This window comes from Tupaia chinensis, unplaced genomic scaffold (assembly GCF_000334495.1).
Source record: "Tupaia chinensis unplaced genomic scaffold, TupChi_1.0 Scaffold000545_1, whole genome shotgun sequence".
In the NCBI taxonomy this organism is placed as follows: domain Eukaryota; kingdom Metazoa; phylum Chordata; class Mammalia; order Scandentia; family Tupaiidae; genus Tupaia; species Tupaia belangeri.
The window spans coordinates 3,716,057-3,729,180 of record NW_006160057.1 but is presented as its reverse complement, the minus strand read 5'-3'; the positions used below and the strand labels follow the sequence as shown (position 1 = coordinate 3,729,180).

The following is a 13,124-nucleotide window of genomic DNA, read 5'->3' as shown; positions in this document are numbered from 1 at the left end:
TTAAAGTGGTAGCTTACCTTTCCTTGGGGGGGGGGGCTTCTGTGTACAGGACACTGTGCTTTTTAATCCTCAACAACCCATCTTCACATCTCTCACTGCTTCCTCTCTTACAAACCGATCTAAAGACAACACCCCAGATTCTGAGCATTCAAACTTTCCTACCTGTTACTCTTTTCAACTAGCACCTGTTTCTACCCCAACCCTTACCCAATTTTTAAGAGACAAATCAAACATCACCTCATTTCCCACCTGTGCTCTCCTACAACATGCTATCACTCACATGACTCATATCTTAATGTATTTCAGTTGTGTCCCTTTTGTTATTTCTGCTGTTAGGTTGTGAACTCAGAGTGACAAGCTTTATCTAGTGGCTCTTTACATTTCTTGAAGCCTATGTAGTAGTTACTTAATATTTGCCAGCTATTAGATATAATCGTAATCCTGATAAAGCCACACTTTTCTGTTTCTTTCACCAAGCAAACAAACCTAGATGGTTTTAAAATGCACGAAACCAAAGCCCTGTGTGATTCTCAACAATTAGGCATCCCAATGACAATCCACAGAGATGGCAGACAGCCATAAGTAAGGTGAAGCTTGAAAAACTGTGCAGAATATCTCACATTCCCTATAGCTTATGTCATCCCTTAAGTTGCTTGACAAGGAAGATGTAGAGGGTGTTTGAGGCCTACACAAATCTAAGATTTTAAAAATAGCTAGCAATTGGTAGCTGTTATACAAACTTATGGCTAGAGATGTACACTCCACATGATTTAGAACAGTGATTCTTAACTCTTTTTATCACAATAGATCTAACATATAAGACATCCTCCCATGCTCATTTAGGAATGCTGAAGTCAAGGAGTGGGGTTAATACACTAATTTTTGTTGTCTTCCCTCCCTCACTTAAGTCATGATAACAAAACAGCATCATGTTAATGCCTTGGTTTGGATTTATTTCTTGAATACATTCACCTCCCTCTGCCATCATTCTAGTCCAAGCCACTGTCACCTCACACCTGGACAACCACAGCCTCCTCATTGGTCTTCCTATTTTCATCTTAGCTCTCCTCTAGTCAATTTTCCATGTTGTAGCTGGAGTGATTTTGTAAACAGCACTCTAAAAAAAAAAATGCCTTTTGTATAACTGCTTAGTAGGTAACAACCAAGTGAGACAGTTCAAAGAAACCTTTGTCTTGCAAAGAAAAATTAAAGGCCAAAAGAACATCTGAAACCATATATCCAAAATCAGGATAGGACAGAATTCAGAACTCATGATTGCATAGAAGAGCCTTATTTCAATGAGCCATGCTGCTTCTCCCAGATAGGTAATTCTCAGTGTGATCGATGGAAGACAAATGAAGTTATTTGGACTGGTCTAATGCCTGTCTGTGAGGCCACAAAATACTAAAATAGATCACCAGGAGACAGAAGGATGACCTGGTCGGAACTGATACATTAAGGGTCGCACACACATGGATCCCTCATGTCCCCAGATCCATCTGCTCTAGCCAACTAGAGGACAGGGGCGGCATTCCAGATCCAGGACTATGTGATCAACATGAGGAGCATAGGATTTTACTGGTTGGATGCACAGGATTTGTGTCTTCCACTGTTTCCCATGCACTTCCTGAAGAAAAGTGGCAATTCGAGTTGCTGCATATTCTGCCCACTTTTGCCACTCTGACTTGATGGCTGGTGACAGCATTTTTCTGCTGGAGTCTCTGGTAGCTCCACTTTTGCAGAGGTTAGAGGTAATTTGCTGAGGAAAAGGTCTATGCTCTTTGTCCATTTTGCTGCTTCCAAGAAGCTGGAGATTCTTTCCTGGGAAAGATTCCACGTTGTGGTGGATATGCAAAATGCCCCCAGAATCCTGTCGTAGCACTTGGCAGGCAATGGGCCAGCCTTCTTCAGAGCTGGGAATGAGTCCCAGGTTCACTCTATCTGCAATGTTTGACAGCTTTAGTTTCCTGTTATCCCCAAAGTGTATTTGGCAGCGATCTGCTACTCTATTGATCTCAAGATTATTTCTCAGAGCAGCCACGGCGTGGGGATTCCACTCGCATGCATGGACGAAGGCAGCACCAGCATGAATTAGGAAAGGCAATGTAAAATATCCAATCCCTGCATAGAGATCCACCAGCACTTCTCCAGCACATGGCTGTGATGCCACGCGCAGCTTCTCAGTTATGTTTCCGAAGGAGAACATACACTTGGTCACGTCAAATTCATACCGGATACCATTATCCACATGCTGTACCCAGCCATGGTCTCCCAGCAGTAGAGTCACTACTGGAGATCGAGTGCCATCTGGTGATACCCGCCCTCGTTTTGCCAAACGCTGGACGCCAAGCGCGGAGGCAACGGTCTCCCAGAGTTCTGGTTCTAGAGTTTTCCATTGTTTCGCTTGGAAACAGTCTTCACTCAGCAACAGAAGGTTACCGTGCCGTTGCCAAGATCGGGGCAAATCGGTCTCCAACTCCGCTGACCATGTTACTCCTCGGTTCTCTACCCAGCGACTCACCTCAAGCCTCAGTTTTTGGGCAGGTGAACAACCCTGGGCCTTCTTTGAAGGAACAGGATCCAGGAGATGCGTCAGCATACATGTGCTGCCTGGGGCCACGCGATTCCTCAGTTCCTGCAGGTGCTGCTCCGGGAGAGTCTCTCCCAGCAGCGGCAGCGCCACTGTGCCATCTGGCATCTTTACCACACGATGCTGTCTGTCCAGGAGTTTCAGCTTCTGGAGATATTCCCTGTATCGCTGCGTAAATCGAGACTCAGTTACAACTGCAACAACAGCCGCAGATTTTCCACCTTCTCTTTCCATATCGCTAGGTCCGACATTCTTTCCGATTCCCTCCACAAGACGACTACTCCCCACGGTCGGTCTACCGGCTTCGGTAAATCCAATCCACTGTCCAAGCCGGCGCGAGCCGTTTTTGCGTAGCGGAAGTGATGTCAGTCTAACAGGCCGGAACTAGTTGTATTGTTCTGCTTGTTGGTTAATTGCGTTGCCATGTGAAGCCGCTGCCGCCATCTTTATTGTGGTTATCATAATAGGCTTCAGCCTGAAAGGAAGTTAATAACCGCAAAGGTTTTATAGGCTAAAACCAAATTAATTGGTATCATCCCAAAACTTTATGCACTCTCTAAAGTGTTGCTCATGAATCAAAAGAGAAAGGTGAACTTGAAACGATGGGCTGAATTTGGAGAAATGTTTTCCATAGTCTAAATACTGCCCTTCGGTTATCAGCAGCAAACACTGTATTTGCTGAGAGTGAAAAGGCAGCTATAACTAACTCCTTCCCTTTTCTTGCAAAGGTAGTCATCACCATCTCACTGTTTGGGAACGCCAGAAAGATCTGAGTTTTAGTAAATCATGTCACCTCTCAAAACTATAATCTTCACCTATAAAATGGGAATACCTGACCTTCCTTAGAGGATTGCTGTAGTGATTTTCACTAGGGATGCTTTAATCAATGCCTAGTGAAAAGAAGATATTTTTAAAAGTGAAGAATGATATTTTTAAAAGATATATTATTAGGTAATGAATTGGTTGGCTTGGCAGTTACTAAATACCTATTAAAATGTGTCAGTTAACCTAAAGAGGACAAAGGGGAATTCCCTACAAATTAATTCAAATAACTGAAAACAAAAGCTTTTAAGAAGCCCTATCTTTTCTACTCACCTGCCACATTCTATAGATTAGGATATTAAAGCCCAGAAGTGTTAATAGTAATTGAAGTCCTTTTATTTTTTGTTCAGGTATCTCTATGGGAAATACAAGTTTTATGACTAAAAACTATTGTTCCTTGAAACCTATTTAGTATCAGAATTTTCACTGTTTTATATTTCATCTCTATGTTGAGACTTAGATTCTGTGTAGGAAATATAGAGGAATACTAGCATAGAAGATCAGGCAGGTTCTCGGTACACTATGGGACTCACCATTCACATATAGGCCAACCCAATGGCTTCTAACTGCAAGAACTTAAGAATCTTTGCCTGATGGCTTTCTCTGACCACTAGAATTGGATTAGTCCTTGTGCAGGGCAAGTCACAAATGCTGTGGAATTAATGCCCTCTTTTGCCTCTCCTGGGAGAATCCTTCAACCAGTGATTAATAAATATGTCTGAGAAAATGTCCCACACACCTTAGCTGGAAAAATTCTGAGGCATGTTCTATACTTATGTGGTCACACCTCAGGACCAGTTTTTTTATAGTCCTATGTCCTGCACATTCAGTTTATCTTCCTCTCCCTCTCTCTGTCCCTTCCTCTCTCTCTCATTTTTGAATCATTCTCATCAGTATATAAACATACTGCCATTTGCCATCTTTAATCTCTCTCTTATATCTTCATCTTTACCTATGTTCCTGTGATGATATCTGCCATACATACTTCAACCCTGATGTTCCAATCACAGTACTGTTCATGTCTTTGATCTCAAATTGCCTCTTACAGGCAACTCATACTTAGTATCTCTAAATGAGTTGTTTTTGTTTTGTTTTGTTTTGTTTTTGTTTTTGTTTTTTCTTTGTTTTTACATTTCCCCTATATATATTATAGTAGCATAGTATTCACTGTCTACTCAAGAACATTAGTATTTACCATTACTCAAGAATACAATTTATAAATTATCTCCAACCACACACCCACCCTCACTGCTACTTTTTCCTCAATTCTCAGTGCCTATTTATTTGAAAACTATCTATCATGGACTTATTTATATACCCCATGTACTCTAAAGTATATATCAAGTTAGTCAACTTTTCTTGAACTCCCTAGCCTTCTCTGAGTCATGTATATTCTGCAACCATGTCCTTACCGAACCAGAACTAGGCTTTCAAAACATATTTTTTTCTCTTTTCCTTTAAAGTTTATTTCTGGAGAGAGAGTGAGAGAGAGAAACTCTGACAGAGCCTCCATGCCGTGATTCCCTCACTCAGCCTTCCAGTCAACTAAGTTCGTGAGTGAACCCACAAGCATGTCTGTTATGTTCAGAATGACCTAGGATTCAAACCTGGATTCTTTCCATATGGCTCTAGTATCATGCAGTGGCAGCCTACTGCATGTGCCACGATGGCTGGGCCTCAAAATGTAGTTTCTGGGGAACCAGCAGTTAGCGTAATGGCTATGTTGCTGGACTCCCATGTAGTCGACCGCGGTTCATGTCCCAGACCCAGTGGCTTAAAACTCACGCCGGGCGCGTGTGCGTGCATGCCCAAGATCCCGAGAGGAGAATGGAGGAGAAGGGATTGTGGCGTGACCATCTCCCCTGGGGGGTGATTTCTCGCTTCCTGTCTCTCTGTCTCTCTCTGTCTGTCTGGTGAGCGCACGAGCCCTATAGCGAAAAAAACCTTTCCAAAAAAAATGTAGTTTCTGATCATATTCTCCCTACTGAAAAATCCTCCTTATCTTACCTATAGTTCAAAGAATAACTTTCTCATCTTGGCCCAACAGGCTATGCATTATCTGCTCCTCTTACTCTGAAATAAAACTGTTCCCAAGTTTAAAAACAGTCACCAATCTTTCATTTCTAAAACTAGGCCAAGTCTTTTCTTTCTTTCTCGTTTTTTCTCTATACCTTCTTTAAGGTCTCCCTCACCTCTCCTAATTTGTTAGCTTCCATGCAGAAAAGAGGTCCTGAATTTCGTCGGGCCAGTTGTGCACAGAACTTTGTCCCCTGGCTTGAGAGATTCTGGAGCCTGGAAATAAAGAGGGGTAATTGTTCTTTCCTTCCTTTTTTTCTCTTTCTACTTTTCTTCATTTCACTTGCTGTGCCTAAAATGCCTTTCTCATTCCCTAGGTGCCTCTTGTTTATTTATTTTAGCACTCCTTCTGCATTTTTGAACATCATTAGCTAACCTGCCCCCTACCACCATCCAGTGCTAAACTCCTTAAAGCAGAAAGAATGGAAAGTCCAATTCCTGCCTTTGCAGAACTAACTTTTGAGTTGTCCAATTGTTTTAATGCCACAGATTAAGGACTTTGTGAAGGACAAGAGTGCCTGTCATCCCTTGAAGATGAACAGTCTGTTGCTTTTCCTCAGCTCACAAAATCCTCTTCTTGCAACTATACCATTCTTCTACCATTTTCCCTTATTTGGTGTTTCCCAGATACTTCAAACTCAGCATTTCCAAAATGAAACTTAACTTGTGTTTCTCCAATCCTCTTTAATTCATGAAATGTCCCTGCAAATCGTCTGGTTGCTCATGTCATAAACCTGAGACTTTTCTTTTTACTTATAACTTCCCTTTATCTCTCACAATTGAAATTGTTCTATTTCTTCTTCTTCCTCTTCTTCTTCTTTTTCTTGAGAGAGAGAGATTTTTGTTTTGTATTTTTACTATAGGATGCGTGCACTCGTCTGAGAGACAGAAAGTGAGAAATAACCTCCCAGTGGGAATAGACACATCACAATCTCTTTTCTTCCATTCTTTTCTCAGGATCTTGGGCATGCATGCACACATGCCCGGCACGAGTTTTAAGCCACTGGGTCCAGAATTTGAACCATGGTCAACTATGTGGGAATCCAATGACATAAACATTATACCATCTGCTGGTCCATAAACTGGCTCCATTTTTAATGGAATCTACTTGCTATCTAGTTCCCCAGGCTTACTCCCCCCCACCCACCCCCACCTTTTATGCTATAGACCTGGACTCAATTTTCTAACAGCTTCCTGAGTGAACTTCCTGCCTGTATTCACTAGTAACACTCTATTATTTCAATCCTTTTACTTATTTATGCATTTATATTTCTTATTGCCAAAGGGCATCTGTGCTAGCCAGAAAGAAACAGATAACCCTCCATGGGGCATGGTCACATCACAGTCCCTTCTCCTTTATTTCTTCATCCTGTTGAGATTTGGGGCATGCATCAAACGTGCCTGGTGAGTTTTTCATGCTGCTGAGATTCAAACCATGGTTAGCCATATGGAATCCAGTTTTCTAGGCTTAGTGCTTAACCACTGCACTGTGAGGCCATAGTGAATGCCTTTATTTTATAACAGTGTATTTGAAATAAAAGATAAAATAGTATGCGCAGTACCAGCACTGCGAAGATGGCAGAGCCTGAGCAAAGGAAAAAGATCCCTTTGGTTCCATAAAATCTCCTGAAAAAGAGAAAAGCTTATCAAGCCCTCAAGGCCACCCAAGCAAAGCAAGCACATTTGGCAAGAAGAGAGCAGAGGAAAGAGAAAGGGCCCAGATTTAAGCGACTGGAATCGTTCTTAAATGATTTGTGGCAGTCTGGTGGCAGAAGCATGACATGGTATGTTTCAGATGACTTGAAGTGAAACCTCATGCCTTGAAAATGCCCGATAAACACTCATTGGCCTTTGTTGTGTGCATCAAAAGGACTGATGGGGTGAGTTCAGTGGTGCAGACAACCATCGCAAGACTGTGTCTGAAGAAAATTTTCAGTGGTGTTTTTGTCAAAGTCACTCCTCAAAGCCTAAAAACACTGCGAATAGTGGAACCTTATGTGACCTGGGGATTTCCAAATCTGAAATCTGTCCAGGAACTCATCTTGAAACATGGGCAAGCCAAGGTCAAGAATAAGACCATTCCTCTAACCAACAACACAGTGATTGAAGGGCATCTAGGGATGTTTGGCGTAATTTGTTTAGAAGACCTCATTCATGAAATTGCCTTCCCAGGGAAGTATTTCCAAGATATCTCATGTTTCTTGTGCCCTTTTCACCTTTCGGTGGCCTGTCATGCCACCAAGAACCAAGTGGGCTTCCTCAAGGAGATAGACTCACCTGGCTATCAGGGTGAACGCATCAATCAGCTCATCCGCCAGTTGAACTAGATCCAGAGTACCTGAAAGCACAGTGTGTTAGAAGGTGTGCTTTTGGCTTTTTGAATTGTATCTTCAAAGAAGATTATTGTCTGGTCCAATTTCAGAAACTGGAAAGAAAGAGTCTTGAAAACACAGTAGTTTATGTTCGTAACAGGAACCCCTCATCACAGCCAAGTTGCAAAGAAAAATTTCAGCATTTTCCATGTTGGCTGCTGCCTTCTCTGACATTCAGCATATGCCATGGAGAGGGAGCCCTGCTTCATCACATCTGTCCTGGGCTTTAATGTTGGTGAATGTATAACGCAAACTGGTACGAGGTTTCCTAAGACTCCTGTAGGAGTGGACCAAGCCTGGGACATACTTGAAACTGGAGGTTTCTAGGACCTTGTTTTGAAAAAACTTAAAATACAATTTAAAGAAGCACAAAAACAAATGCTTGGTGGTTCTACCATGAGATTATGTCCAATTTATTGACAGCTTCGAGAGTTCTCAGACTTGACAACCCTACTGTGTCTGAGGACTTTTTTATCTAGCCTGTAGCTGTCTTAGTCTTTTTCTCTATCTCAGTATTTGAGAAATTCCCTTTGTCAAAAAGACATATATATACCAAAATTTTGCCTGAATGTTTCATAGTCCTGCTATTACCGGGATTGGTCACCAGGCCCTGATCTTGCTAGTCTCCTGGTCTTGTGCCTGATAGAATATACCTTACCTAGACAGCTTTTCCCTTCAGTCCTGTTTGCTGTTTTCTCTTAGAACACAGTGGCAAGTGGTGTTACCCCCTGCACCGTCCGTAACTCGGGAGGTGCCCAGCATTTCCCCCTCAGATGGGATTTCCTGGTTTCCTTGATAGTTGTCTCCTTAAAGCCCAGATTGGGAAGGAGTAAACCATTTTCTTGGTTTAACATGGGTGATGTTGGCATATCAGGCAAGCTGCTCAGTTAAACCATTTCTCTTGCATGATCCTGACTCCAGAAGTACTCTTGCCCTACTGGCAGTGGGAGAGTAGGCCAGCCACAGGGTTTCTGGCAGTGTTCGTCCTGGGAAAAATGGGTCTGCTGCTGATTGGATTCTCCGTGTCCACTGTGGGCCTTCCCTCTGCTTTCTTGACTTAATTGCCTCAGCCTGCCAGCTCAGCAGTTGGTGAGCATGTGCTGAGCTGAAACTGACTTGAAGCTTAACCATTGTATTCCCTGATCCCTTCAGATCATCCATGCTGCAATTTTGGCTCAGGCCCTCAAACATAGCTATGAAATTTAGGGGGATAACAATGCCTTAAAATGTGCCAAGTTATGAGATAATTAATTAGGCTGATTGGCTCCCGAGTTGTTACCCATACACTGTAAAGTATTGTGAGGTCAGATTAATTTAAAATGATGTATCAGTCATGGGAAAACGTTATGGATGTTGGAGCCTGGGGCTTGTTTCCTACATCCGTCTATACAAAATATGGGATCAGTGTTTCCACTCATGCCTGTAAGTCTGATCTGCTTCACATCAGTGTTTAAAAAAATGTATAATTTTATACAAATAAAAGGGGTTATAAAAAAAGATAAAATAGTAAATATATTTTTCTTTAAGCATTGTTTTATTCCACATAGTGTTATACTGTCATATTATAAAGTATATTATGCCAAAACTGAATATTCCATTGTATATAGGCTTTGAATAATATTATGATGCCCAGAGCTGTGGCTTTATAATATTTATAAAAATATTTATAAAAACTTGAGAAAGAATAGCAAATTTTTTAAAAGAATTATTTTATTTAACTTTATTTATTATTTTTATTATTCAGTTTGATCAGAGAGAGACAGAAAAAGAGAGAGAGGGGCAGTGAGAAAGCAAGCCACCAGGTCCGGGACTCAACCTGTGGTTGGCCATGTGGGAGTCTAGTGCCTTTAACCACTGTGCCACCTGCCAGCCCCATGAATAGCAAGTTTTAATAAAAAATGCTACATGAAAGGTTCTTACATTAATTCATTGCCAAATGGTTTCATTGAGTCCCTTTTTATTCTAGAACAAAATCCCACTGTGAGTTATTTTTATATGGGAGATGTTTGTCTTCTTCCATATTTATTTGTAGTGTATTAAATGTAAGCAGTAAAATGAATATTCAGAATTTATGGGCTGTAGTCAGACACATCTTTATTTTGCTCCTCTGCTCACTGAGAGCAATCTTCTCCTGCTCATGAATGAAGACTTAGGCTCACTGTATCTTTTCCCTGACCCACTGTTTATTAAGGAGTGCTTTGTTTGGTTTCCACATACTTGGAATTCTCCATTCTCTTCTGCTATTGATTCCTATTTTGACTCCACTGTGTCCAGAGGACATATTTATATATGATTTTAAGTTCTTTTCAACTAAGCAAGACTTATTTTATGGCCTGGCAGGTTATTTATCCTGGAGAACATTCCATGCGCACTTCAGAAGGATACATATTCTACTACTGTTTGATGGAATATTCTGTAAATAGTTACTAGCTAATACTGTTTCAGCTCATGCTCAAGTAAAATAATTCTGTGGTCATTATATTTAACAACTGCAGTCTCAGTTTAGAAACTGGAATACCTCAGGGACCAGTAGTTGCGTAGTGGCCATGTCTCTGGACTTGCATGTAGTCGACCACAGTTCGAGTCCCAGACCTGGTAGCTTAAACTCATGCTGGACACGAATGCGTGTGTGCCTGCGTGTGTGCCTAAGATCCCGAGAGGAGAATGGAGGAGAAGGGATTGTGGCATGGCCATCCTCCCGGGAGGTGATTTCTCGCTTTTCTGTCTCTCTGTCTCTCTCTGTCTTTCTGGTGAGCCCATGTGCCTATAGCAAAAACCTCTAAGGAAAAAAAAAAAAAAAAGAAATTGGAACATCTCATACCCAGTACCAACCTAAACACATGGTCTCCCTTTATTTCTTCTTAAACACACTCCTTCCCTTCATTACAGTTCACTTTCATGGTTGCTCTCTCTACCCAGAAGACCATCTTTTGGCTTATCTTTCAGACCTCAGGCCACTTAGAACTTCCTCAGGAAAGCTTTCTCTAACCTCCACCCCCTCCCCAACAAGTCACATCCCTGTCAGTCATGTCATAGCACGATGCTCTTCTCTTATAGCACTTTCTAATCATAAGTTTCATTTTTAAATTCTTACAAGAGCTCCTCCCTCTGTAAATTTCAAGGGTCAAAGAGCTGTATTTTTCTCTTTTATTACTGAAGATACTAACTGTATTCATGAGGACCTGACACACACTGTGAGTCCTTATAAAATATTTGTAGAAAAATCACATGAATGTACGACCCATGGGTGTTGGTGAAAAAGAAGCTATCAAAGAACAGTTTAGTCTGCATGTTCCAGTTCTAACGTGTTGCCACTAGATGGCAGCAATAACCAGCATCAAGGTGGTTGAAGACAGGATGTCCAGGCTCCTGGGGCCTCTTCTTCCCAGACCTTTCTTTAGTCACCTTCGTTAGACTATCCCTAACTGACTGACATGGGTAATCCAGCCATTGGGTGTTTAGGGCAGCAAGGAATAGAAACCCCTATCAACAGCTGCTAACCAATGGGTGGGAGGTATATTTTTCTGATAAAAGAAGAGGCCCAGGGCTGGAGTAGCTGTGCTGAAAATCCCTCAGTAAACCTTCTCAGCCTTGCTGGGGCCTCTCATCCAGGCTCACCATTCAACATGGCTCCTGCTCTGCTGGGCTTCCTGAGGAACTCAGATGGAGCAAAAGGAAACGAGTGACTTCCCTGAGACCTCCTTCTGACTCTCTGGGATGTATGGGTTCCCATAACCATCCCTGACTGCAGGGGAGGCAGGGAATGGTTTGGTTTTACTTTTTGCTCTCCCCAGTCAAGGACACATGAGGGAGAAGGAGCGAAACTTATCCATGAGGTGGCTCTTCTCCGAGCAGCTGGTGAAAAAGCCACTGGGAACAACAGAGGCTCTGGAGAGGGATCTACAGGAAAGGCAGAGATAGATGAGAGCGCAGAGCAGCGTCTGTGAAGAAGTTTAAACAGATGGGGCAAGAAGAGGGGAAGCTGCCTCTTGCCTTCACGTTCACCTTCACCTGCATCTTCTCCCAGGAACCCTTCATGTATTTCTGAAAATTCAGATTCAGATTGAGGATCACCTTCTTCAGAAGTCCTCCCAAGCTTCTCTTTCATTTCCCTCTCATATTTGTTTCTTAGGACTCTTAAAAAAGAGAGAGATTTAAAATTCCTTTAAATAGCAGCTCTGAGAAAAATAATAACATTTAGCAAGTGCTTACCATGTGCTCACTGAATTCAGTACTTTACATTAATTAACAATTCCAAGATTTCTGTGATATGTGTTCTACTATTAGTCCCATTTTTTAAAACTTTTATAAATTTACTTTTGTAGCTTCCATTAAGTTTATCTTATTTATGAAATATGTTAAACATACTGAAAATAATAATCAATACCCATGAATTGACATTCCAAGCTTTTAAAAAGTTGACATTTGGGGAGGGCCAGCAGGTGGCATAGTGGTTAAGACACTGGACTCCTACATGGCCAACCCGGTTTGAGTCTCGGATCCTGCAGCTTGAAATTCAGGTTGGGCACGTGTGTGTGTGTGTGAGTGTGTGTGTGTGTGTACCTAAAATCCCAGGAGGAGAATGGAGGAGAAGGAGTTGCAGTGTGGCCATTCCTCCACACCAGAGGGTGTGAGGGGAATGATTTCTCAATTTCTCACTCACCGTAGCACATGTGCCCTATGGCAAAAACCTAAAAGAAAAAAAAAAGGACATTTTGTCACACTTGTGTCAGGTACTTATTTGGTTGTTTGTTAGTTTATTCATGATAACCATTACTGCCTGTATGAAACTGGAAAAAAAAGTCCAAAATGTTACAGAAGAGTCTTTCTTTGGAATTAATTTTTTAAAAGACTAAAATCAAGAACTTTTAAAGCCTATAAATCACCAAGTCACTGATTTTACCATGTCTTTACTTTTAAACAACTTTTTCTAATTTTGTTTTATTTTTGCTTTTTGAGGACTTATTTCTTTATGAACAGCACAGTCCTATTGTCTTATAAAAACTTACAGTGTTTGGGAACCAGCAGTTAGCGTAATGGCTATGTCGCTGGACTCCCACGTAGTCGATTGCGGTTCGCGTCCTGGACCCGGTGGCTTAAAACTCACGCCGGGCGCGTGTGCGTGCGTGCCCAAGATCCCGAGAGGATAATGGAGGAGAAGGGATTGCGGCGTGACCATCCCCCCTGGGGGGTGATTTCTCGCTTTCTGTCTCTATGTCTCTCTCTGTCTGTCTGGCGAGCGCACGCACCCTATAGCAAAAATC

At 41.9% G+C, this 13,124-nt stretch overlaps 1 protein-coding gene and 2 pseudogenes across 1 annotated transcript; 1 reads left to right on the top strand and 2 right to left on the bottom strand.

Annotated features, from left to right (window-relative positions):
• Positions 1-932: 932 nt before the first annotated feature.
• On the bottom strand, positions 933-2,922 carry TYW2 (tRNA wybutosine-synthesizing protein 2). The gene has a single exon (XM_006172368.3). The coding sequence runs from the start codon at positions 2,822-2,824 to the stop codon at positions 1,505-1,507; it is 1,320 nt and encodes a 439-aa protein (XP_006172430.2). The 5' UTR covers positions 2,825-2,922; the 3' UTR covers positions 933-1,504.
• Positions 2,923-7,060: 4,138 nt separating this feature from the next.
• LOC102500495 (60S ribosomal protein L7-like 1 pseudogene) lies at positions 7,061-7,815 on the top strand (annotated as a pseudogene).
• Positions 7,816-11,654: 3,839 nt separating this feature from the next.
• Positions 11,655-13,124, bottom strand: part of LOC106735844 (60S ribosomal protein L27a-like) — a 3,736-nt pseudogene continuing 2,266 nt past the window's right edge.

Excerpts from the sequence above, each read along its gene's own strand:
- TYW2 (XM_006172368.3), bottom strand. The coding sequence starts at position 2,824 with ATGGAAAGAGAAGGTGGAAAATCTGCGGCTGTTGTTGCAGTTGTAACT.